Here is a 27,805-nt window from a genome sequence, read left to right on the forward strand (position 1 = left end):
TACATTATATTAAAATTTATTTTCTATGTATACCCAAATTTTCAAGTATTAGATTTACTTACAAATTCATCAGTGTTATCATTATACAACTGGCTGGAATGAACAGTTTCAATACAGTTATTCTAGCTTTTCATATTCAATTTGAATGACCAGGAAAGTGTATGAGTCACACAGAATTAAATATTTTAGACAGTAAGAATCTTACACTTTATTAGATAATAAAACATAACTGAGTATCTGCTTAAGTAACAAAACAGTTAAGAAACTGGGTTATAAGCGAAGGAATGTAAGTGTAAAATGTGTAGAAAGATAAATATTTTCCAAATAAAATTCTAATAAAAGGCTAAACATTCTCAAATATTTTACATACATGAAGAATAAATTATTTCTGGTTAACATGTTTTTGCCTTAGTGCCAAAAAAGCCACAACCAATTTGATGAACTTACAAGTTTTCTAGACATGAATTCTATTATAACATCTCTATAATTGTTTAGAATTTTGCAAAACTCTTAGATCACATGTCAGGGTGGGGGAAGATAATTGCTTGCCAATACTGACATGGTTAATTAACAGACAGGCTTGAAAGGACGAGGCTAGAAATGAAGAGGGAAGATTATGTCACTAAGCATAGCTACAAAGGGAAAAGCCACATGGAAGCAGAGACAAAGGCTATTCCAGCACACAGAGGCATGTTTGCTGTGGCTCAGGGTTTCTGTTTTTCAAGTGTTCAGAGACGAATTCCAGCAAGACTTCTGGTTTCAGTCAAGCCTTTCAACTGAGCTGCTTGGCATACTTAACGGAAAAAGCGAGTACATTCAGATTTAGTTTTGCTAGATATTAGGCTAGAAAACTGGATGACAGTAAAACCAATACAGAAACAAAAAGTTGTGTTTCCAGTAAAGAACCGTACACACAAGCAGGTTTTGCTTATTAATGCAGCAGGAGAGCATGGAAATCGGAGTTCAGATTCTTTAGAAAACATAAAAGGCAGGGGAGGGGAGAGAAGAAAAGGAGGAATGCAGGGGAGCCCTCTAAGAATGACGAGTGATTCATGCAGGAGAGGGAAATACAGACATTCTGTCCATGTGAGGTGCTGCTTCAGGCACTGGACGTCGTTCCCTCCACCTGCACCTAGAAGGTTATGCGTTCAGGATCTCGCTATGATTAGTTCCCGCTGTGCTAGACATAGGTTGCTAGCTAGAAGTTTTGCCAGCCATCTTCCCTCTTCCTAGTGCTAACGCCTAATTTCCTCAAGTAATCTGAATCCTTAATAGCCAGGGTAGCTCAGGAGGTTCTATTTACTTATTTATTTATTTATTTTGAGACAGAGTCTTACTCTGTCACCCAGGCAGATCTCATCTGCGTGCGAGTCTCGTTGCAGTGAGCGTTGCAGTGGTGCAATCTCAGCTCACAGCAACCTCTGCCTCCTGGGTTCACACGATTCTCCCGCCTCAGCCTCCCAAGTAGCTGGGATTACGGGTGTGTGCCACCACACCTGGCTAATTTTTGTATTTTTAGTAGAGAGAGGGTTTCATCATGTTGGCCAGGCTGGTCTCCAACTCCTGTCCTCAGGTGATCTGCCTCCCTTGGCCTCGCAAAGTGCTGGGATTATAAGCATGAGCCACCGCGCCCAGGCTCAGGAAGTTTTAATATTACGTCTAGTCGGCTCACAGATGCTTGAGCCAGAAGTGGGAAGGGCACACTTGTATTTTGGGCTCAAAAGGTTTTCAAATAGATTTGACCAAATAAAGCGAAACAGTCCTGAACCCTCCTCACTCCAGATATGCATGCAATCCACACCATCAAAAGAAGAGTTCACTGTTCCCAAGGCCAAAAAGAGGCTATGCTGTACTGCAAAGAACTCTACAGGAAAATCGAACACCCAAATTAAGTGCCAGAATGATGCAGCCCGCTATCATGAGGAAGAATGACATGGGAGAAACCTTTCAGTAGATGCAAAAATGTCACCCCACCATATGTTATTTTAAAAATATTTTATCAGGATACAAGGACACTTCAGTTTTTAACCTACACAAGGTTAGGTCATGTTTACCTTGATACATACTTGCATATGGCCCTTTCTGCCACTCACCTAGGCCTTTGATAATGAGGGCAACTGCTAAGTGTGCAGTCTCTTCTGGGGACTTTTCTCTGAAAGGGGGACAATATATTGATAACGTATTTTATTGAACAGTTAAGAATTTTTGATCTACTTGGAAAAGACTAAATTATAATATTTCACTTTGAAACTGCTATTGCTCTTGCAAAAGTACTTGATTTTCATATCATATGGAGCTCAGAATCTTTGGACTACACAAACATTCTCTAAAAGGGCAATGATTTATATTTTCCAAAGTTTAGACATGACATCCAAAGGACAAAAGGTAAACTGTTTTACACCAATGTGATTGGAACAGTGACAACAAGTAATGTATTCACCAAACTGATCAAAAATTCTGCCTGTGGCTCCTCCACGGTACCTGTGTGCATATGTATGTATGCAGAGAAAGGCAGAAGAGGTTCTATCAATGTCATTGTCTCCAAAATGTTTATTCTTGCCCATGTGCCAGTAATTTGAATAAGACGAGAATGGGCCAGGCACAGTGGCTCATGCCTGTGATCCCAGCACTTTGGGAGGCCAAGGCGGGCGAATCACGAGGTCAGGAGTTAGAGACCAGCCTGGCCAACATGGTGAAACCTCGTCTCTACTAAAAATACAAAAATTAGCTGGGCATGGTGGTGGGCACCTGTAATCCCAGCTACTCAGGAGGCTGAGGCAGGAGAATCGCTTGAACCCGGGAAGTGGAGGTTGCAGTGAGCAGAGATCACACCAATGCACTGCAGCCCTGTGACAGTGCGAGACTCCGTCTCAAAAAGAGAATGTGTTTTTCCAGAATAACCCAGTTGTATCTGTAATTTGTTTTCAATATAAAGGTGGGTATGAGAATGTTTTTAACAACAGAATTAGTCAATCTAGATTAGGATGCTGTGTGGCATGACCATTCTCAAATTTTGAAAGCCTGAGCTGGTTGTGGGCAAGGGGATATTCATTAATGACATAAATTTCATTTATGAAATATGTATCCATCATCTAGGTATCTTACACATGGAGAGCTGAGTGCATCCCTTGTATAAAAAGTAAATGAAGACCAGAAGGAAGCAGACTTCGTCCTACAAACTGAAGCAGAGTTCCATGCTAAGAATCAGCAGGTTTTCTAGGTAGATAATAACACCAGTGCAGTCTTATTACAGTTCGCAGACCATGAAGGAAAGAGGTGGAGAAGAGGGAGGGAGGAGGGAAAATCTTGCATTATAAGAGGTAAAACAGTCCCCATTACAATTGCAATGCTTCATTAGACAGCTGATTTTTCTGGCTGGAAGGCACATTAAAAATAACCCTAACAATAACTTACCAAGACAATGGAAATCAAAAGAAAAGAAGGTAGAGGTACAGCTGTCTTATTAACATAACAACCAACTACAGCTGAAACAATACTCTGGTACAGGGACTACCTCATGTTAGAGACTGGGTATTTAGATAGAGGATCTGGTGCTCTTGGTTTAGCTTCAGTGATTTTCCAGCACTTATTAAAGCCACTGTACCCTGAACATGGAGACCCTCAAATCCTCTATATGCCAAAGATTTAAGTTGTAGAGAATTATACCAATGTTTGCTGATGGTGTGAACCACAGGCAAGACCAAGCTCCTGGTCTGGCTGAGTGGAGTCTTCCATGCACTGTGCGCCGCTCAGTTAGAAAGTCAACTAAGTGGAAAGGAGATAAGGAATGGCTATGGAATACCTGACTTCTTTATCTTGGTTAAGAGTCCATAATTCACTGTAGCTTCTGCCTCTCGGGTTCAAGTGATTCTCCTGCCTTAGCCTCCCAAGTAGCTGGGATTACAGGCGCGTGCCACCACACCCAGCTAATTTTTGTATTTTTAGTAGAGATGGGGTTTCACCATGTTAGCCAGGCTGGTCTCGAACTCCTGACCTCAGGTGATCCACCCACCTCAGCCTCCCAAAGTGCTGGGATTACAGGCGTAAGCCATCGTGCCTGGCCAACAATCTGGTATTCTTAAGGCAAAACAGTAGAAATCTCTTTAAATAGACACTTTATTAGATCCACAGGCGATAAAATCCCAGAGCTACTGTTAGGCATGTAAATATAGACCCTGTAAGAAAAAAACAATTGAAAGGACTATTAGTTCTATTAAGTTACTTGAGGGAACATCTTTTTTTTAAGAAAACACACACTTACTCACTTATTTCCTAAGAAAACCTAGACAATGAGATTGCTCACTGATGTGCCATATTCCGTGAAACACCTGCCTACTGAAAAACCAAATCCCATACCCCTTATTTCATTGTCTTGTTTTCGAGACACGGTCTCATCTGGCACCCAGGTGGAGTGTACCATGAAATGGTGTGATTACAGCTCACTGTGCCTCCAACTCCTGGGCTCAAGCGATCCTCCTGCCTCAGCCTCCCAAGAAGCTGAGGCTACAGGCGGATGACCCCATGCCTGGCTAAATTGTTTTGTAGAGACTAGGTCTCACTGTGTTGCCTAGGCTAAGACAATTTTTCAATAAACGTTTCGAATCACAAAAATTCTGTGGTCACAAGGTCTACGTATAGGCACTATACAGACAGGGACACACAATTTAATATAAAGAACAACACTTCACTGTTAAATAATGCTGTGACCTTAAAATATTTCATTAATCCAAGATGCTAAATCTGACTTGAAATAATGGTTAATTTGGGTGCAGGGGTGGTACACAAATGTTCATTCTCTCTTTTGGATCAAAAATCTCGAAAGTAAATTAACTCCTTAAAAGGAGTGTCGCCAATTGAAGCAGAAAGATTACGACGGAAACACCTTCCATTTTATCCATAAAATATTTCCTGTCTTGAGTCTCATTAAAATCCCTAATAACTACACTTCCATTACAGTATCTTATCAAATTTCCAATTCTATCAATTATAAAGTACACAATTACTTTATTTACTACTAAGAAAGAAAAAGTGCCAATTAAAGTATGATACATCATCTATTGGAAACTGCAAGATGCTTTCCAGTTTCAGGGATGTTAAAATATTTCAGAAAGTGTTGGAATCAATGAAATGCAGTATCTGTCAATGACTTATTTTATAAATTTATTTTCTTTTCAGGTTGATTTAAATAGATATAAAATAGCTTACCTGCTAAATATTTAATATTATCAAGCTTGTGTGACTCAAGCATGGTTTTGAGGCCAGCAACCTCAGTTTCGATCTTCCTGTCTGTCTGGGTAAGGGCCCGATCTTGCTGGGCATGCTTTTAAAATGAAGAGAGTCACAGCGTTAGACCACAGCATGTCCCCTCTGTTCACCATCCAACAGCTCATTCCCAATGGGGTGTAGTCACAGGGAAACCTGGTTAAGACTATGGAGGCCTGGGCTTTAGTCTCAGTGCTAAGATCCTAATGCTACGCTGCATTGGTCAGGACCCTTAACCTCTCTAGGCCTTAGTTTTCTTCTATTTGAAAAAATGAAAACAGAACAAAATGAAACAACCAAACCAGTGGCCCTGCCTTTACCTGGACTGTTTAGAGAGTCAAATGTGATCATCTATGTGAAAAAGCATTTGTAAGCTCTAGGTTGCTATATAAATGATGTGGCATTATGAGGCCAGTCTGTTCTCAAAGGCAACGGCTATGCCTCATCCTTCTAAATCCTCCTTAGTCAAAGATACACAGTAAACTCAAAAATGTTTTCAAGAAATGGTGTCTTAGATCATGTAAAAGCGGCAGTGCTTGTCTTGAGCTATTTCTAGTCATATTTTTAAAAAACTTTCTTTTTTCATGTTCAAATATCAAGTGTTTCATTGCTATGAGGCTTGGCTACCCAGGGCCAATTTGTGTCCTTCCCCAAATACAATACAGTTAAACTGGATACATAATCAACCCTCAAAAAGGCAATGGGTTTGGCCGACCTTATGGGGGTTGTATAACTGCATTAATGCAAACAAACCATGGCAATGCTTCACTAAAATTCCTCGAGCAACGGAATCTACCAATTCAGGCAGAGAAAGAAAGAAAGAAATGCCTGGATGAGTAGAAAATTACGCCAGAGAAACATCCCAGGATTCTGGAATTTTCTCATGAAAGCCTCTTGGGTGTTTCAGAGGCCCCAGGTTCCACACAGTATGGAAAAGGAGTAATGTATGCTATAAATTAAAAATAGAATAAGACTTCTCCATTCCTCACTATTCTTCAATTAGTGAGATTTAAACTTTCTTAGTAAAACTTTTGTTCAGAAAAACAAACTTTCAAGCAGGGTGTGGTGGTGCACACCTGTGGTCCCAGCTACTCTAGAGGCTGAGGTGAAGGAGGGTGCAGTGGAGCTGAGATTGCACCACTGCACTCCAGCCTGGGTGACAGAGCGAGACCCCATCTCAAAAAAAAGAAGAAGAAAAGAAAAGGAAACTTTCATTAAGAAAGTTAAATCTTTCATAGGATAACTGTCTTCCATTAAGATAACCAAATATTTTGTGAAGTGCAAAAAAAATCCTGTGGCATTCCACTTCTGCATATATACGCAAAAGAACTGAAAGCAGGGGTCCCAACAGACATCTGTGCACCCACGCCCACTGCAGCACTATTCACAGAAGTCAACAGGTAGAAGCAACACAAGTGCCCCTGACAGATGAATAAAGAAAATGTGGTATATACAAATAATGGAATACTAATCAGCATTCAAAAGGAAGAAAGTCCTGTCATTGCAACAACATGGATGAACCTTCAGGACATTGTATTAGGTGAAATAAGCCAGCCACAAAAAGACAAACACTATGGTTCTATTTATACGAGGTATGTAGAATAGTCAAATCCACAGACAGTAGAAAGGAGGTTGCCAGGAGCTGGAAAAGGGAATGTATAAAGGGTGCAGACTTTCAGTTTTGCAAAATAAAGAGTTCTGTGATAGACAGTGGCGAGGGTTGCCCCAAAATGTGAATGTACTTAATACCACTGAACTGTACACTTAAAAATGGATAACATCGTAATTTTTATGTTGTGTGTATTTTAGCACAATGTAAAAAATTCCCATGACAGTAAACCTGCATATAAGTTCCTATTATCATTACAAACAACCATGCATGGGATGAAGCAAAGATGAGTACAATGACAAAGAAAAATCAAAGTCTCATTTCTTACCAATGCCACTATTTCTGTTCTCAATTCCAGCAGCTTCTTTTCGTTCAATGAATACTGAAATAAACACGTAACATGGGTCAGATTCTGATCTACCCCTCTCTCTTCTCCTTCTCTGGTGCCTTAAATATTCTGGTCTCAGTAAACTCCTAGAATATGTAACACCAGAAAGTCAACTCTGGGATGAAGTAGCCTACCTGCCTCTTTGTATCTGTTATTTGAAGTTTCTTTTTGTTTTTTTTCATAGAGATGGGGTTTTGCCATATTGCCCAGGCTGGTCTCAAACTTCTGAGCTCGAGTAATCTGCCCACCTCGGCCTCCCAAGGTGCTGGGATGACTACCATGCTGGCTAAAGTTTCTTATTTATATTTACTCATTCCTCCAATATCTGGATTTCCTTAGTCATCTATCACTTCTCCCTGCATCTTTCCTGTGATGGCTTTAGGTCCCTCCCACTGTTGTAGCAGCACTCTCTGGGGACCAATTTCCACGGATGCTGAGTCATGTGGTTTTTGGTTTTAAGAGGGTTGAAAATGGAGACTCAACTCAATTTAGGAGGTATCCCATCGTAACTAGTAGCAAAACAAGTCATTACTTGAGTCTCAACAAAAGACAGGAAAAGTATGAAGTTGGGGAAAAACAGTGGCAAGGATTATTATTCTATGACAAAGACACTGTGCTGTGATTATAAAACACAATGTAAATAACATAAATACACTAACTCACCACATGTTGGTTTTTTTTTGTTTTTTTTTTTTGTTTTGAGATGGAGTCTCACTCTATTGCCTAGGCTGGAGTGCAGTGGCTTGATCTCGGCTCCCTGCAACCTCTGCCTCCCAGGTTCAAGCAATTCTGCCTTAGCCTCCTGCACATGTTAGTTTTAATAACAATAAAAAAAACCCACTTGGGCATAGTCATAATCCAGTGTTACTAAAGGAACTAATTCTACCCAGAGTTAAAGTATCTCACCTTTGGTTATTAATGTCAGTGAAAAGATTTAGTGCAGTTTTGGAGACAGTAAGATTGAAATCAGACTTATCTCCTTAGTAGTGGGCAACAGGATTTAATTGAGCAAATGACAATGAGTAATTTAAATGAAGACTTTTAAGACCTACATTAACCTTGTTATACAGAGAAAAGGTTAATGCTTTGAAATATACAGAAACTTTCTAGCTGTAAAATGTTCTCCTGGGACTACTGGGAACTTAGAAGTAAAAAAAAAATGAGAGAGAGAGAGAGAAAAACAAAAACCAAAAACCCCAAAACCCTAAGCCAAGGAGTAGGTTGTAAAACCAAGAACAATGCTCTTTAAACCTCAGGGTTTCAGACCAGGAGAGCCCTATGCATCAGATCACCACTAGAGGGCGGCGTGGAACAAGATTTTGTGCATCACTAAACTTGTCTTCATTAACTCAACATCGACTCACCCACAAAAGAAAAGCCTAAATCTTGATGCTGCCATGGTTTTAAAAATTACATCTATGTAGCTATATATCCCCATGCCCCAAAAGTTTATATGCCATACTGCTTTTGGAACTGGCTGTAAATATCATAGTTAATTTTCAATTTAATATTTAACATTATAACTTGACCAAAAGAATGAGAGCCAAAAAACTCATCTTCACCAATGCATGTAACAAACACACTCGCTTTATAATTTACTACTACCTTGCGCTCCAGAGTAATCTAAGTTTATGATTACCAAGAACAACCTCCCAGTTAGGGTACTAAATCACATAAATTCACTGGCTTGATGGGAGCTAAGCTATGAGGATGCAAAGGCAAAGGGATGATACAGTGGACTCTGAGGACTGGGGGGAAAGGGTGGGAGGTGGGTGAGGGGCAGAAGACTACACATTGTGTACACTGCTAGGGTGATGGGGGCACCAAAATCTCAGAAATCACCTCTAAATAACTTCTTCATGTAACCAAACACCTATGCCCCCAAAACCGATTGAAATTAGAATAATAATGACACACTAAAAAAAGATGACAAGAACAATTCATAGTCACAGTTACTGTTCAAATATACCACGAAGGCACTTTTGTGTCATGTAGAAAAAGTTACTGTCATGATGGGTAGGATTTAATTGAAACTCTGTGCATTGGTTGCTTCCTGGAGATTAAGGTCAATATCGTCATTCCAGATAAAATAATTACATGTAAATTATATTTATCAGCATAGTTAACTAGTAAATTCAAGTAAAATAAAATCAGGTTAAGTATTTTGAGTGCTGTATTATCAAATCTGCAAAATATTGTAAGCTTTACTTTTCTTATTTTATAAGAACACTGAATGGATCCACTCTATATATCCAATACTTTAAAAATATGAGTATTTGAAGAATGAAATTTCTTTTTTTTTTTTTTTTTTGAGACAGGGTCTTGCTCTGTCACCCAGGCTGGAGTGCGGTGGTGTGATCTCGGCTCACTGCAATCTCTGCCTCCCGGGTTCGAATGATTCTTCTGCCTCAGTCTCCCAAGTAGCTGAGACTACAGGCAACTGCCATCAAGCCGAGCTAATTTTTGTATTTTTGGTAAAGACAGGGTTTCACCACGTTGGCCAGGCTGGCCTCAAACTCCTGACCTCAGGTGATCCACCCACCTCAGCCGCCCAAAGTGCTGGAATTACAGGTGTGAGCCACCATGCCCAGCAGAAATTTTTTCATTTTGGCTTAAAGACGATAACTGTAACTGTGAAAAAAATTTCTGGAAAATTTTTGTTTGCTGGATGATGTCACTGACTTAAAATGAGTAAAATCTAAATGTTACATGATTGAAAAAGGTACGTATGTATCAGCCTAGTTTTGTTATTAAAATGACTCCACATAAAATTTTTTAAAAATTCACTGGCTTTCATCTACATTCAAGCCCTGTATTTCCTGATGTCCTTGATGCAGTTTCTCCCAGATTGGTTAGCCACATGCAGTCATTTTCCTACATCAAGTGAATTTGGTTCTTCTTGAGTACACAACCCGTAAAGACAAAGGTAACCAAAAGAGTTTCTCCTCTTCTGGACACCAGTGACATGCTATAGCCATTAACTATTTTAGTAATACTAGGTGATTTAATCTTTATGGGTGGAGACTGTTGCTGTAAGACTAGAAAGACAGCCTTAATAATTGTTTTGTATAACGAAGCTCGGATTAACTCTTGAAATACAGTGGCAGTTCCAAAATACAAGTAGGTTACTTTTTTGAGTTTCAGTGTTAGCTTCATTTATTATTATAGCACTTTAATTAAAAGCAAACTGTCAAAAATGTGAAGACAACAAACAGTTGTGAGTACTCAGTTTCTGCATGTGTATTCAGTTTTGTGTTGGTGCAAGATGCTCTTTGTCCTATTTCTCATTATGCTGAGAATAAAAAAGGCACCCAATGTTAACCAAATTCAAATAAAGTCCAAGCAAAAAGACAGCAGAAGATTCAGTCAGGGTTAAAAATCACTAGAGGCAACCTGACACATATCTTTATTAAAACACACTTAGGCCGGGCATGGTGGCTCACTCCAGTAATCCCAGCACTTTGGGAGGACAAGGTGGGCAGATCACTTGAGGTTAGGAGTTTGAGACCAGCCTGGCCAACATGGTGAAACCCTGTCTCTACTAAAAATATAAAAACTAGCCAGGCGTGGTGGTGGCGCCTGTAATCCCAGCTACTCGGGAGGCTAAGGCAGGAGAATTGCTTGAACCCAGGAGACAGAGGCTGTAGTGGCCAACATGGTGCCACTGCACTCCAGCCTCGGCAACAGAGGAAGACTACGTCTCAAAAATACCAAAAACAAAACAAAACAAAACAAAAAAAATACCCTCACAACTTCTCACTGCATTTAAAATACAACATAGAATTTTTTTTTTTTGAGACTGAGTTTTGCTCTTGTCGCCCAGGCTAGAGAGCAGTGGCATGATCTCAGCTCACTGCAACCTCTGTTTCCTGAGTTCAAGAGATTTTCCTGCCTCAGCCTCCTGAGTAGCTGGGATTACAGGTGCCCGCCACCGTGCCCAGCTAATTTTTTGTATTTTTAGTAGAGACAAGGTTTCACCATGTTGGGCAGGCAGGCTGGTCTCGAACTCCTGACCTCAGGTAATCTGCCCATCTTGGCTTCCCAAAGTGCTGGGATTATAGGCGTGAGCCACCGCGCCCAGCCAGAAATGTTTTAATCTTGAATTCCAGTGTATAATTTAATATTACTTAATATTAATAATTTACTATTATTCAAGCCTGAGATAATCAACTTAACTTTTGCAAGATCAAGACCTATGAAGATTTAAGTCAGTATTAAATAGATCGATTGCATTTAATTTCTTTATGAATGTCTATGTAACATGTATCTATAATTTCTGAAACAAAGATTCAAATTGACTAATTTGACTAGGATTTTAATTTTAATGTTACTTTTGAAAGCATCAAATTTAAGTCTAAATCCAAAATGAATATAATGGAGAAAATACAGCCTAACACTGATAAACAGATATTTAACAGTACCTATGACATGTGTTTTAATAAACTCAGGCTTAACCAAGCATTCCATACCAAAAATAAATTAATTCCTAATGTATTTTTAGTAAAGGAACATACCAATTCTTTTACTCTGCTCTTTTCTAGGTTGAAGTCTAATTTGGTATCTGTTCGGACTTTGATCATTTCATCCTAAAAGGAAGGCAAACAACAAAGATGGAGAAATCCAAAGTAAGAAACCCAAACTCTCTGAGAACATGACGGCGAGACCACTGCCCCCACTGTCCCTATCCTAGGGGAGGCAGCCCAGGGAAGGACAGAGCCAGGGGCTTCCAGAGAAATGGACCTAGGCCTCCTGGCATCAGGGAACTCTGGCCAAGCCACATCTGGAGCCCATCCCAGGACTTCCCAGTTAGACACAAATAACCCCCTTCTATGCTTATGCCAGTCTAGAGTGGGTTGTTGATGGCTTTTTTTTTTTTTTTGAGATGGAATCTTGCTCTGTCATCCAGGCTAGAGTGCAATGGCGTGATCTCCGCTCACTGCAACTTCTGCCTCCTGGGTTCAAGCAATTCTCCTGTGTCACCCTCCCGAGTAGCTGGGATTACAGGTGCGTGCCACCACGCCCTGCTAATTTTTGTATTTTTAGTAGAGATGGGGTTTCACCAAGTTGGTCAGGCTGGTGTCGAACTCCTGACCTTGTGGTCCACCCACCTCGGCCTCTGAAAGTGCTGGATCACTGGCGTGAGCCTTCGCGCCCAGCCTATTGCTGCTTTTAACCTCAAGACTCCTCATACAATCTCTGAATGGAACTTATGAATAAAGCTGATCTGAAACAACTTTGGAAAGCAAAGATGGACTCAAAGCAGCCAAATATTAAAATCTGGTTTACACAGAGCCTTTTCTCTAACACACATCAAAGTCTTTTTTTCTTTAACATCTATGTTTTTGCTATTTAAAAAAACATCAAATAGCTGGCATAGTAAGCATTTAAAAATCATGTGTGTTTCTCTAAAGACAGTCTAAGAGAATTTAAGGGTTCCTTCCATGCAGCTACTTTAGAAAAACTTTGACTTAAAAATGACTTAATTCCTCTTAGAACACAATTTTTTTTTCTTTTCTTTTCTTTTTTGAGACAGAATTTCGTTCTTGTTGCCAAGGCTGGAGTGCAACGGTGCCATCTCGGCTCACTGCAACCTCCACTTCCCGGGTTCAAGTGATTCTCCTGCCTCAGTCTCCCAAGTAGCTGGGATTACAGGCGCCTGCCACCATGCTCAGCTAATTTTTGTATTTTTAGTAGAGACAAGGTTTCACTATGTTGGCCAAGCTGGTCTCGAACTCCTGACCTCAGGTGATCTACCTGCCTCAGCTTCCCAAAGTGCTGGGATTACAGGCATTAGCCATCGTGCCCGGCCACAATTTTCTTAATGAATATGGTTACACACAACAGTAATTCATTCATTGGCTGTGTTCTTAGCTAAATCTTCCAATGTGTACTTTTGAGGCATATTACACAAACATTTCACATAGAATTAAGTTTTAAAAATATTCATTTCTAATATTACACTTATTAATAAGTTTATATAATTACAAACAAGCCAACAAACAGGAAAGTGAATCTTACCATTACTTGTTGCTTTAACTGATGTAGTTCGAGTTTTACTTTCTAAAAACACATGAAAAAAATAAGTCTTTAGAAAGAACAACATAAAATGCAGTAATCAACAAATATTACAATATGTATTTATGCACAAGTTCTTCAGGTTTTTCCTCCATTCAGAACACCATATTGACTGCAGAATGGCATTACAACACATGTATCTTGAAATAAGTTTGAATTCATCTTGAAGGCTACATAAAGCTAATTCAGTTGTGTTTGGCATACACATTTGCCTTCAGTGACCCTGCTTTATTTAGTATCTCCTTCAGTTTATCTTTTAACTAATTCTACCCTCAATTAACTGATTTCAAGGACAACTTAGAGAATCTGAAACTTTACCACTTTACTTTTTGCTAGAAGGTTTCTTACAAGGCTAGGGTCAACAGGCAATAAGTAGCCTTCCCTATAGGACTTTAAAAATGACTGAAAATAAAAGATGCAGAGAGAGCACTTATTTACATGCTGATCCCATATGCTCTATTTAAAGGAACGCAAGAGATATTTTGCAGCAGCAATTATTCAAAATAACCAAAAACTGGAAACAATTCTAGTTTACATTACAATAGAATGATGGGGCATATTCACGTAAGACTACAGACAATGAAAAAAATGATCTCTTGCTACAGGACACACAGCATGATACCATCAGATGGTTCTAGAATAGGCGAAACTAGTCAATGGTGTTATCAACTAGGACAGAGTTTCCTCTGCGGCAGGGGCAACTGAGAGGCATGAGAAGGACTTCTGGGACACTGGTCAAGTTTTCCTGCTTGATCTGACTGGAAGTACACACTGTATGAAAATTCACTGAGATGTACACTTATGTGAGATCTTTTATGTGTATATATTTTATCTCAATGTCTTAATATAATCAACTTTCTAAGTGTGAGTGGCTGTTTTACCTCATTTTCTGCTCTGAGGGCTGAAAATTCACTCTTCTCCAAAATAATCATATCCTTTTTCACATTCGCAATCTGAGACATTATTTGTTGAAAAGTGATTTCCTAGGAAAAGAAAAACAAAACACACAATCTAGTCTACCCTAAAAAGTCCACTTCCTATCATCTCAATGTGCTATCTTCTTATTGAGAAACCAAGAGAATGTGGACACAAGAAGAGGTTCAGTAAAGTCATCCTTTATTCCAAAAGGGGAAAAGGAAAAGGAAAAAAAAACCACGTATCTGGCCAGGCAAGGTGGCTCACACCTGTAATCCCAATACTTTGGGAGGCCAAGGCAGGAGGATTGCTTGAGCCAAGGAGTTCGAGACTAGCCTAAGCAACATGGTGAAACCCCATCTCTACAAAAAGTACAAAAATGAGCCAGTTGTAGCAGTGCACACCTGTAGTCCCAGCTACTTGGAAGGATTGTTTGAACCCAGGAGGTCAAGGCTGCAGTGAGCTGAGACTGCACCACAGCACTCCAGCCTGGGTGAAAGAGTGAGACCCTGTCTCAAAAAAAAAAACCCAAAACATACAAAAAACAAAAACCACGTATCTGGTTATCGTTACCAAGTGAGTCACAGCTAAAAGGGTGGTGATCTGAAGACTTGAGAAAATGCTGCTATAGTACTGTGATTCAGGCCATGTCTCCGTTTATTAAAGTAGATTTCACTGGAATAATTTTGAACAGTGAGCTTTCAAGCATAACAGTTCTACAACTGTTGACTAAATAGCTCTGAGTAAGTATTTTTTATGCCACTGTAATCTTTTGCCTCTTAATCATGGCAAAAGTTACTATATACTTTTCAAGTGGGTATTATCTAAAAAATTACATGAAAACATTACTACAAACAATACCCCATCTTCACAGTCCTAATTTGCTCAGCCACCCGACAAGGCTAACCTGCTGCATCTTGGTGACCATATCTTTGTAGACGACGTCCATGTTGGCTTCCAGGATCTTGACCAGTGCAGACACAATGATTTCTGCTTGTTGAGTAGCAAACCCTAAGCAAGCACACAGGCAAAAAAAAATCATGCTCAGAGTTACAAAAGCCCACAGCAGATGCACACATTCATGTGAATGTCCGAATCCAGGAGCAGGGGTATAGCACAGTGTGGTAGGAGGCAGGGAGGAGGGCTGAGCCACAAACTACCACGTGCTGGTCACTCAGAGCAAGCACGAAACATAAGCTGGCTTCCCCAGGTACCGGTGGCTTTGCTGACTGATTTGTAAGTCCTTTCTAGCTATCAAAAGTCATGTTTTCAGAGACTATTTAATGACATAGACAATGCCGGCAAGTCAACGTCAAGTGAAAAAAGGCAAGACTCAAAATTACAGATGCAATTCTTGTTTTTATAATTTAACAAAGATTCATCGTAATTTTTGTTTTCTTCTTTATGTTTCTCTGCATTATGTAGATTTTCTATGGTGGACAATATTTCTTTAATTTTGTAATGTGTACGTTATTAAAAAATAATTTCCTTAAATAGGAAAGTTCAGCTGTTTTATATCTAGCATAAGGCAGTCAAATCATTGACTATACAGTCATCTAGCTGTTGGCTAACTTAATGTTAAAAGACAAAATCCGTTCTTTCATTTTTCCTGCACAATTCTCTTCAGTAACTAGTCTGGGGGACCCAAAGTGGAAAAAACATGTACTTTGGTAGTCAATAAATTATACTGAATTGAATGATAGAGGATTCAATGCAGTACTTGTTTTTTTTTTTTTTTTTTGAGACAGAGTTTTGCTCTTGTTGCCCAGGCTGGAGTGCAAAGGCATGATCTCAGCTCACAGCAACCTCCACCTCCAAGGTTCAAGACATTCTCCTGCCTCAGCCTCCGGAGTAGCTGGAATTACAGGCATGTGCCACCATGCCCAGCTAATTTTGTATTTTCATTAGAGATGAGGTTTCTCCATGTTGGTCAGGCTGTTCTCGAACTCCTGACCTCAGGTGATCTGCCCGCCTTGGCCTCCCAAAGTGCTGGGATTACAGGTGTGAGCCACCATGCCTGGCCAGTACTTGGTATTGTTTTTAAAAACATTGGATAATAACTCATATTTCACATAAATTCTAATTAAATGCTTAAAACTGAGTGCCTGGGAAACAGTTCTATTAAATGCTTCCAGCTTTAAGAATTTCAGAAGAATCTATTGATTCCTGTAATTAATTGTGTATTGGAATAAAGTAGTACTTAATTAATGGAATTTGTTTGGATGAGATGAAGCATGGGACTATAATGAACAAAAAAACCAAAGACACAGATTTAAAGGAGAAGGAAAAAACCTCCAAAGACCTATTGCCATCACTTTCATCAAAATCCTTTAATTTTTCAACATGTGTGTTGTGCACATGTCTAGGAAAAAAAAATACAAAAGGTTATCCACCAAAATGTTAACATTGTTTAGCTCTGAATCTGTTTTATTTTTCCTAGTCTGTCTTGCTAGTTTTTAAAAACTCAACCTAAACTTTTGCAAATTTTAAAGCTTGATTAAGAAGAGTTCACTGGCTGGGTGTGGTGACTCACGCCTGTAATCCTAACACTTTGGGAGGCCAAGGCAGGAGGACCTTTGAGCCCAGGAGTTTAAAAAACCAGCATGGGCAACATAGTGAGATCCCATCTCCATTTTAATGTAAATAAAATTAAAAAATTTTTTTAATTAAAAAAAAAAAGAGTTCACGTTTAAACATAATTAGTTTTGGCGGCTGGACACAGTGGTTCATGCCTGTAATCCCAGCACTTTGGGAGGCCAAGGAGGGTGGATCACTTGAGGTCAGGAGTTTGAGACCAGCCTGGCCTACATGGTGAAACCCCATCTCTAGTAAAAATACAGAAAAATTATGTAGGTGTGGTGGTGTAAGCTCGTAATCCCAGCTACTTAGGAGGACAAGGTGGGAGGATCGCTTGAAACCAGGAGGCGGGGGTTGCAGTAGGCAGGACTGCACCACTGTACTCCAGCCTCAGCGAAAGAGTGAGACATTGTCTCAAAAAAAAAAAAAAAAAAAAGGAAAAGAAAAATAAAGGTAGAAAGAGAACTTATGTTGATTGTAAAACAAACTCTAAAGCCATATACTTTATAACCACTTGTGGGAGGAGAAAGGGATTAAGAAAAAGTAGAAATCTGAAAACCTACTGAGTTATGAGGTAGAAATTAATTTTTTGTAGACCTGAGGGAATAGGACAGAACCAGGGTCAGTGAGATCACAGGCATATGAGAAATTCTGTTAATCTGAAGACACAGGTCTGGATAAAGAAAGGGTAGAATATGCCTTAAAAAGTCCTTCCTGGCCTCCTACTCAGCCAGTCATCTCAGACACCCGCCCCACTCATCCATGTTGGATTGAACAGCCCCTCCACACCATGTACTGCAGTGCGGTCCTCACACCACAGTCTTTAAAGATGCAAATAATCATGGGTTAAGGTTTAAAATCAAGAAAACTAGGAAGACTTCTGCTTATCAATTGTTTGTTTGTTTGTTTTGCTTTGTTTTGGTACAGACAGGCTCTCACTATGTTACACAGACTGGCCTTGAACTCATGGGCTCAAGCGATCCTCCCGCCTCAGCCTCCTAAAGTGCTGAGATTATAGGCATGAGCCACCTCGCCTGGCCTTATCAGAGTAACTTTACATGCTCCTCTCTCACTTCTACTTTTCTCTTTTAAATTCTGAACTGAAGTTTTGGCGAAAAAAACCTACTGTTTGACAGGAAAAGTTAAAATTATTACACAGCATATGACAGTTTTTCCAAAGTTCATTCATGCATATTATCTTGTGTAATATTCAAAAAGATCTTTGGAATTCTTATTACACTCATACTACAGATGGGCAAATAGAAACAGAGAAGGAGAGAAAGGCTTCCTAAGCTATGCAACTAGAAGTCTGCAGAGCTAGGCTCAAGCCCAGAGCCGCTCTCTCCCACAAAGCACAGAATAATTCATTCCATCACTTTGTCTTAGGCATGTAAAGCACCTCTATAGAGAATAGCTTTTCTGACACAAACATGTATAACGGGACAAATAACTACACAATGAAGTAAAAACGCAGGGAAATTTATTTCACAAGCATAATTTACACTATTTTGAAATTCTGATTTTTGAGAATGTGTCACCATATAGAGAACTATAATCAGTGTATTTGTCTAAATATGATTTAGTACGAGAATCTTCCCTACATTCTAAGTCTAAAGTGCATTTTCAATGAACACCATATATACCAGAGCAATCTTTTACCTTAACAGCAATAAGGGAGAATGTTAGCCTGATTATTAAAAAGAAAAAAGAGAACCAGGCATGGTGGCTCACGCCTGTAATCCCAGCACTTTGGGAGGCTGAGGCGGGTGGATCACAAGGTCAGGAGTTCGAGACCAGCCTGGCCGACATGGTGAAACCCCAACTCTACTAAAAATACAAAAATCAGCTGGGCATGGAGGCACTTGCCTGTAATCCCAGCTACTCAGGAGACTGAGGCGGGAGAATCGCTTGAACCCAGCAGACAGAGGTTGCAGTGAGCCGAGATTGTGCCATTGCACTCCAGCCTAGGCAACATGGCAAGACTCCGTCTCAAAAAAAGGAGAAAAAAGAAAAAAGAACAGTAAGTTGAAATTATCAAGAACTGCTACTCGACAACATTTCCATTTCACAGGATTTTAAAAAGCACACAAGATGCACAGTAATAAAACTATCACTTCTGTGCTTCAGACACTGTTGTCATAGGAATCATTCCTCAGCTTTGCTGACTTATGTCTAAATTTTTACCTATAACACTGTACTTCCATGGTGATGTTACAGAAATACACTTCACTTTGAAAAAGAGACAATGTGTGAGAAAAGTCTCCACTGTATTGATGAAACAAAAATGTCCTCAAGCAAAAAATGAGGACTTAAAAAATGGAGATTAATTAAAAAATTACCCATAGGCTTAAAAGTCAAAGAGATACAAAAATTAGCCAGACGTGGTGGTATGTGCCTGTAGTCCCAGCAACTCGGGAGGCTGAGGTGGGAGGATGACTTGCGCCTGGGAGGCAGGTTACAGTGGGCCGAGATTGCGCCACTGCAATCCAGCCTGGGTGACAGAGCCAGACCCTATCTCTAAATAAATAAATTAATTAATTAAATTAAATTAAATACAAATTAAAAATAAAAGTCAAAGAGAAATATGAGAACTTAAAATGAAACCAGAAGAGAAGTCATAATTTAAAGTGTTTTTGTAAGGCACTAAATGACAAATGAGAGAGGATTACCATTGTCTTCCAGTAAGCACACTAAGGCATGAGTGTCAAAGTAGAGCCTCCTACTCCCAGAAGAGGTGAAATCCCTCCTTCTGCGCTCCAGCTGCAGGTATCCAGCAGACAGGCTTAGCTCTAGGGTGGAAAGGACAGTAAGCTCAGAACAGACTTAATGCAAAACAGAAGCAACTCAGCACCCTGAGAAAATAAGGCATACCCCAAAGCCTACCTGGTATTTTATAACAGCTTCATTGAGATATACCATTCACTCAATTTCAAGCATACAATTCAACAGGTTTTGGCATAGAGCTGTGCAACCATCCCACAATCAAATTTAGAATATGTTTTCACTCTCAAGACAAACTGTACCCCTTAGCTGTCACCTTCCAACTCCCCCAGCCCTTCTCTACCGCCCCCAACCATACCCAGGACAAGCACTGGTCTATTTGCTGTCTTTTTTGTTTATCTACTCTGCAGACTTCACAGAAACCGAATCATGTAATATATATAGTCTTTTGTGACTGGCTTCTTAGCATGTTTTCAAGGGTCATCCATGTTGTAGCACGTCAGTACTCTTATTTCTTTGTATAGTTGAATACTCCTCCACTGTATAGCTATATTTAATTTTGTTTATCCATTTATCAGTTGAAGGATGCGTGGGTTGTTTCTACGTCTTAGCTATTATGAATTACATGGACATTATGTTTTCAATGATCTTGAGTGTATACTTAGGAGTAGAATTGCTGGATCATATGATAACTCTATGTTTGTTTCAGCAACCGCCAGACTGCTTTCCAAAGCAGCTGTACCATTTTACACTCCCTCTAGCAGGACACATGGGTCCCAACTTCTCCCCGTCCTCACTAACCCTTGCTATTAGCTGGGTTTTAAAAAAATTATACTTATCCTATTGGGCGTCACTGTGGTTTTAATTAGCATTTCCCTGATGACTAATGATGTTGAGCATCTTTTTATGGGCTTGCTGGCCATTTGGGTATCTTCTTTGGAGAAATGTGTATTCAAGTCAGCTATGGTTTGAACGTGTTCCCCAAAGTTTATGTGTTGAAAACTTAATCCCCAACACACCAGTGTTGAGAGGTGGGTCCTTTAAGAGGTGATTAGGCTATCGGGAGGGCTCTGTTCATGAATGGATTAATGCTGCTATCTCGGGGGTAGGTTTCTGATAAAAGAATGAGTTTGCCACCCCTTCCCTGACATGTGTGCTGTTCTGCCTTCCTCCATGTTACAAAGCAGCAAGAAGGGCCTGGCCAGATGTGGGCCCCTCAATCTTCAACTTCCTAGCCTCCAGAACTGCAAGAAATGTATCTTTTTTTTTTTTTTAAATAAATTACCAGTCTGTGTTATTCCCTTACAGCAGCACAGAACAGACTAAGGCAAAGTCCTCTGCCCATTTTTAATAGGGTTGTCTTCATATTACTGAGCTGTAAGAGTTCTTTATATAGTCTAGATACAAGCTCCTTATCTGATTATGATTTGAAAATACTTTCTCCCATTCTGTGGGTTGTCTTTTCACTTTTTGATACCGTCTTTTGAAGCACAGAAGTTTACTTTTGATGAAGTCCAACCCATCTGTTTTTCCTTTTGTTGCCTATGCTTTTTTTTTTTTTTTTTTTTTTTTTGAGACGGAGTCTCGCTCTATCGCCCAGGCTGGAGTGCAGTGGCCGGATCTCAGCTCACTGCAAGCTCCGCCTCGTGGGTTTACGCCATTCTCCTGCCTCAGCCCCCCGAGAAGCTGGGACTACAGGCGCCCGCCACGTTGCCCGGCTAGTTTTTTGTATTTTTTAGTAGAGATGGGGTTTCACGGTGTTAGCCAGGATGGTCTCGATCTCCTGACCTCGTGATCTACCCGTCTCGGCCTCCCAAAGTGCTGGGATTAAAGGCTTGAGCCACCGCGCCTGGCCGCCTGTGCTTTTGATAACATATGTAAGAAACCACTAAGAAATCCAAGTACATGAAGATATACACCCATGTCTTCTAAGAGTTTTACAGTTTTAGCTCTTACATTTAGGTCTTTTACTCATTTTGGATTAGTATTTTAAATGGTGTGTGGTAGTGGGTTCAGCTTCATTCTTCTCCATGTGGGTATCTAGTTGTCCCAGCACCATTCCCTCTGCTGAAACGCCTTTTCACTCTTGTTGAAAATCAGTGAGCTATAAGCATGAGGCCTTGTGTCTGGGCACTCCATTCTAATGTATTGATCTATATGTTTGTCCTTATGCCAGTGCCACAATTTCTTGATTACTTGTAAGTCTGTTTTAACTTTGACATCAGAAAGTGTTTGTTGTTGTTGCTCGATTTTTTTTTTTTAAGGCGGGGTCTCGCTCTATTGCCCAGGCTGGAGTGCAGTGGTGCAATCATAGCTCATTCCAGACTTCACCTCAGCCTCCCAAGGTGTGGGTTTTAAACTTTGTTGTCTGTCAAGGTTGTTTGGTTATTCTCGTTTTCCTGTATTTCCATATGAATTTTAGGATCTGTGTGTCAATTTCTATAAGAAAACCACTTGGGATTTTGATAGGAATGTGTTAAATTTGTAGATCAGTTTGAAAAGTACTGCCATCTTAATATTAAGTATTCAGATCAATGAAAATGGATGTCTTTCCATTGATTTAGGAAAATTATACTTTAATGTACATTAGACTTTAAGTACATTGCACTTTCTATATGTTGCTGGATTTGACTTGCTAGTATTTTGTTAAGGATTGTCTCATCTTTAATCATAAGAGATATCAGTCAATAGCATTCTTTTCTTGTAATGTCTTTGCAAAAGCCTATCTTTAGAGAGCTATTTTCTAACAATTTTTACATTACCTTTTCTATAAATGTTTGTGCATTTAGCCTAGATCCAATCCATTTTGTAAACTTCTTGCTTGAAGGTACTCATCTGAGGGAGGTGGTATAGTATATGGTTTCGTTTCTTGGCTTTGGATTTTATGAATTGCTAAAATCATTTTTTTTTTTTTAATTGGGCCAAGTGAACTAGTTCATGGTTGTAAATCTAATACTTTGAGAGGTCAAGGTGGGAAGATCACTTGAGGCCAGGTATTCGAGACCAACCTGGGCAACACTGCAAGACCTCATCTCTAGAAAAAAAAAAAAAATTAGCTGAGCGTGGTGGTGTGTGCCTGTAGTCTCAGCTACTCCTAGCTACTTAGGAGGCTGAGGCAGGAGGATGGCTTGAGCTCAGGAGTTTGAGGCTGCAGTGAGCTATGATCGCACCACTGCACTCCAGCCTGGGTGACAAACGAAGATCCTGTATCTAAAACAAAAATATTAAAAGGCCGGGCACGGTGGCTCACACCTGTAATCCCAGCACTTTGGGAGGCTGAGGCAGGTGGATCACGAGGTCAGGAGTTCAAGATCAGCTTGGCCAAGATGGTGAAACCCTGTCTCTACTAAAAATACAAAAATTAGCCATGTGTGACGGCGGGCACCTGTAATCTTAGATACTCAGGAGGCTGAGGCAAGAGAATTGCTTGAACTCGAAAGGCGGAGGTTGCAGTGAGCCGAGATTGCACCACTGCACTCCAGTCTGGGTGACAGAGCAAAACTCCATTTCAAAAAAAAATAAAAAAAAAAATAAAAAATAACAATATTTGAGCTGCCAATTTTTAATTGTCATGAAAGAACATTTAAATATTGCTGCTTACTACTATTAAATATTATACTAAAAAAGAAATTATGACACCAAAAGAAAAAAAAAAAGACAAACAATCTATAGAACTTCTCTATCAACTTAGAACTTCTAATCAACTTAGTATATGAAAATCTTGCTACATATTTGTCACTGCTTTTCAAATTTTGCCATTAACTGGCACCAGTCTGAGGTCTGGTGTTGCAGAAGACTGGTAGGAGCAAGAAGGGTCACCTGCCAACTCAAAGGTCAAAGGTTTCCCCAGCAGGCCTCTGAAGGACCAGAAAGATGCTCCAGCTGATCAGCCTCCACTCTCAGTCCTTTGCCCCTTCTTACCCTACAATAAAATCAAGAGTAAACAAAAATGTGATGTGGACTGAACCCTACAGATCTGACACTTCGCTGCAGCCTATGGGAGTCGTTCCCAGCCTACTCACAACTTGGGAAGAGGAGGGTAGCTGTGGTCACTGAAAGCATCAAGATGAGAGCAAGAGATGCAATAATCTTTATCTGTATCAAGAACCATTTGCAGACTGACAAAATATAAAGTGCAACGACTTACGTGTGTTTGTATGTGTTTGCTGGTAAAACTGGGCCCTTAGATTCGAAGAACCACTGTGCTATGACACGAGGTCCTTGACCTGGCATACAAAGCCCTTGCTATTTATGACCACACTTATCCTTTCGGCTTTCTTTCTAGCAACCTAAGCTATTCTATTTCCTGCAATTCCATGCTTAAGCATGGCTTGTTCCCCTTTCCCAACTGTTAAACTTTAAGCATTCTTTTTACTTTTCTTCATTAAATTGCCAATTTACTGAGTATACATTATGTTTCAGATGTGGCATTTTCTTTTTTACACTTTTACACTTTATGGTTCTCTCTGCGTCCTCCACCCAGCTAAGGGAGCAACCTTTATGGCTCCCATACCTGTGTTCTCAGTTCAGTACAGATAGCTCATCTTAGCACTTAACACCTTATTTCCTCATCTGTATTATCTATTTGCCCAAGCTGCCCAGGAGCAGCCAGTCTTGCTCATTTTTTATCTTTAGCATCTGGCAAAGGGCCTAGCATACAGCAGGCTAGGAATATATATATATATATATATATATATATATATAGTAATTGAACTGTAATAACTTCTACAATCTGGATTATGAAACTGTCTAGAGGGAAAATTTGAAATGAATTCCTTTCTCCTCAGTTCTTCCCTTTTCACACAAACGAGCTCACTTAAATCTGGTATCTCTTTTTTAGTTTATTTCTAGTCCTGAGACAGAAACTGGCCTCCATGAGAAGAGACCCAGGATGTCTGCCCAACACAGAAGAGACCTAGCTTGAGAAAGAGTGGGAGTAAATGAATGAAAGCACTTATCTAGGGGACCTCTTAAGGACCACCTCACCTGCCCTAGAACTCTACTGGACTGTCCCATGTGTCAGGGAGCTTGAAAACACCTGAGTCTGGAATGGCTTGTGAAGAGTGACAGGGTTACTCTAGACCCAAACTCCTTGTTTCTAGTAAGAAAATAACCATTCATGTATTTAAAACATAACCTCCTCATCCTCACTCCCACATAAACAAAACAATCACAAGACTACTTTGTAACGCCAATTTAGATACTATAGTTTTTTGTTGTTGTTTTTCTTTTTCAAAAAGATTGGAACCAGAAACAGCAAGCTTATTTCCAAGAAATCCTGCCTCTGAAAAGTCGACCGAAGGGCTGGCCACTTCCCAGTAGGCACTCCAACGCCTGCTGAGGGAAGGATATGCCCTCTTGCCTTCTGTCAAAGGGCAGTACCTGAGGACGCCGCCAACTCCTAGACTCCTCACTGATCATAAGGAAGCGAGTCAACTGAGCTGTGTTAACGTGTAACATGCAATTCCCCTTTCTGGGGACCTTAAGCATATCAAGAGGATAATAAAAACCCACAATTACAATAGAGGCCCAAAGTTAGCCTTGGACAGGATGTGGAAACCAAATACAAACTTCCTACTCATGACATCCTTAAGTAGCCCAATTGAGAACCTCAGGTACCAAGCAAACAAATGGTTGGGAAACGCTCATTAGCTGGTTAATGAGCATACACCCCTCCTTAGCTGTGTCTCTGCTCTGCTTCTGTTTTTATGCATCCATACTTATGTTTTATGACGACTGAAGAATGAGATCGCTGACACAAAACAACAGTACCACCTTACTGATTGGTCAGCAAATCCATGAGAAAGAACACTCTCTTTTTGCCCCACACTCTTGTATTGAGAGAAAAACAAATTGGAAATTACTAGCTTGTCAGAAAAAGCACAACAAAGGGCAAAATACAGAAATAAAGACCAAACTCATCTCCGACTCCTAATTTCTGAAGGACAGTGGCACCGAGTTCACTACTCATTCCCCACTCTCTGTATATAAAGTTTCCTTCACTTTATTGCTCTACTAATCAGTTTTTACCCCAGCCAATGATATTCTTAAATTTTAGACATAGTCAACATTTGCTGGGCCTATCTGTTGAGTAGGAAAAATGTGTGGTTAGTGATGGCTACTAATGAACATGTACAGACTGCCCAAGTGATAATATTGCCAAGTCTGTTGATTATTCGAAATGATTTTTTTCTTTAATCAACAACATGCTATCTAATAAGTTGATCCTGTTTACTTCCCTCATCTCCAGGGCAGTGATCTCTCTCACCTCCTTTTTAAATAGTCATGCGCCCCACAACTACCTTTCAGCCCAGGACAGACGGGTACACACGACAGTCGTCTATGAGACTATAATACATATTTTTACTGTACCTTTCCTATATTTAGATGTGCAAATACCATTGTGTTCAGACTGCCTCTAGTATTCAGTACAGTAACATGCCGTTCAGGTTTGTAGCCTAGGAGCACTAGGCTCTACCTGCTAGTCTAGCTGTGTAGTAGGCTGTAGCATCCAGGTTTGTGTAAGCACACACTACAATATTCACACAAGGAAGAAGTCGCCTAATGACTCATTTCTCAGTAGGTGACTGTTCTGAAGGGATGCATGACTCTATTTAATTAAATGCTACCTTCTCAATGAAATCGATTCTGATCACCCTATTTAAATTCACGACTGGAGACCCATTCCACTTCCCAAGCCTTATCCTATAATTTTTCTATACCATTTATCAAATTACGAATATATAAAATTATGTATATGTAAAGTACATATACATCAATTATGTTTATGTATATCCATACACATTTACTGCGTCTCCTTCGCCAGAATTAAGCTCGACAGGGAAACATTTTTTGGACTGATATATCCCACACATCTAGAAAAGCGCCAGGGACAGGGTAGACGCCAGGACTCCACGAATTAATGATTCCATCAGAACGTGAAATCAAACTGTAAAGCAATCCCTTCATCTCTAAACTGTAAAGCAATCCCTTCATTTCTCAGAGCTTTGCTCCCCAAACATACCCATCCCTTCCCCCTGAGCGGCCAACAGGCTGCGCCCTGCCAAACAGAACGCCTGGAAGGCGGCGCCCAGAAGCAGACCCTAGGAGTGGGCGGGCACCACTTCCCCGCCCCAGCACGCACCTCCCTCCAACTTTAGCGCCCGGGATTCCCAGGAATTCGTCTCTTACTAGGCTAAGCCCCGCCACCGCAGCCGAGCAAGGCGGGCCCGGACCTTCGCCCCACGGTCCGGGCAGATGCCGGTGCCCTTGGCTGACCCACCCTCCGGCCTGCCGGGCCCTTCCTCGGGAAGGCTGTAGCTGAGGTCCCCGCCCCGCCTAGCCCCGCGAGACCAGCACCCTCTCCTTTCCCACCTGGGCCTCACCTCTCCTGCAGGAAACGAGCGCAGGCGCCGGGCCTTTGCACTGGGGAAGGGCGCCGGCGGCAGCGGCGACGCCGGGACCGAGGCCCGGTGGGCACCTCCACGCGCCGCTGCGCCCGGCCAGAGGTGCGGCATACCCGACGCGGGAGCGCTCCCAGTCCCCGAGCTGCCGGCGCGGGGCTGCGGCGGCCAAGCGCGGGGAGGGCACTAGCAGGAGGAGGAGCAGCGGCGAGGCACGTGACACGCCGCCGCGGGTCGCCCGGGCGCGAGGGCGCAGCGCCCCCAGACCGTCGGAGAGCGCAGAGAGGCAGCGGCGTGCTGAGGTTCCGCTGCCTCCCGGTCTTCCGCTGAGGCCCGCGGGCAAGAACAGAAGCCGCCGATGGCCGGGCAGGCGCTGGGTCCCCTGGCTGCCGACGGAGCCACAGTCCATCCCCTAGCCCTTCACTGGCCCGGGTGCGCGCTCGTGCCTCTCGCTCAGGGCGCCGGTCATGCGCGGTCCCGGCCCAGAGTCCGACGGTGGGAGCGAGCGTGGGCGGCAGCGCAGGCCCGCCCTCTCCTGCCGGGCGCGCGGGTGGGGCTCGGGACGCGCGCCCGGGGCGGGGCGGCGGGAGCCTGCGGTGGCTCTCCGGCACGCGGGGCCGAGCGGGTGTGGCTAGTCTCGGGGCGCTGCGGGGACCGTGCGAGCCCCCGCCCCATTCGCTAGGCGACGGCAGCAACCGGGAGGAGCCTGCGGGCACTCCGGAACTGGAAGGAGCTTGTTGCTGCCACGATTTGCATATTCACTGCACTGCTGTCCTTAAAAAGGAATTAATTACTCCGGCGCCCTTCAGAGTCCTGTGAAAAGTCCCAGACCAACAGGCTGCCTTAGATTTCACT

At 41.4% G+C, this 27,805-nt stretch overlaps 1 protein-coding gene across 7 annotated transcripts; it reads right to left on the reverse strand.

Moving 5' to 3' along the window:
• On the reverse strand, nt 1-27,502 carry MCUR1 (mitochondrial calcium uniporter regulator 1). Of its 7 annotated transcripts, XM_033216275.1 has the most exons (9): nt 26,933-27,497; nt 19,496-19,615; nt 15,157-15,260; nt 14,216-14,317; nt 13,278-13,319; nt 11,774-11,845; nt 7,200-7,253; nt 5,206-5,320; nt 1-4,175 (listed from the first exon to the last, which is right to left on the reverse strand). In XM_033216275.1, exons 1-9 carry the CDS (start codon nt 27,357-27,359, stop codon nt 4,120-4,122), a joined length of 1,092 nt encoding a protein of 363 aa, XP_033072166.1. In that variant the 5' UTR covers nt 27,360-27,497; the 3' UTR covers nt 1-4,119. The 7 variants fall into 7 exon arrangements, with proteins under 7 accessions (XP_033072166.1, XP_033072169.1, XP_033072168.1 ...); XM_033216278.1 differs by lacking the exon at nt 14,216-14,317 and having other exon boundaries at nt 26,933-27,499; XM_033216277.1 differs by lacking the exon at nt 11,774-11,845 and having other exon boundaries at nt 26,933-27,499.
• Between the last annotated feature and the right edge of the window lie 303 nt (nt 27,503-27,805).

The sequence above is a fragment of the Trachypithecus francoisi genome, unplaced genomic scaffold (assembly GCF_009764315.1).
Source record: "Trachypithecus francoisi isolate TF-2019V2 unplaced genomic scaffold, Tfra_2.0 Lachesis_group10, whole genome shotgun sequence".
Lineage (NCBI taxonomy): Eukaryota > Metazoa > Chordata > Mammalia > Primates > Cercopithecidae > Trachypithecus > Trachypithecus francoisi.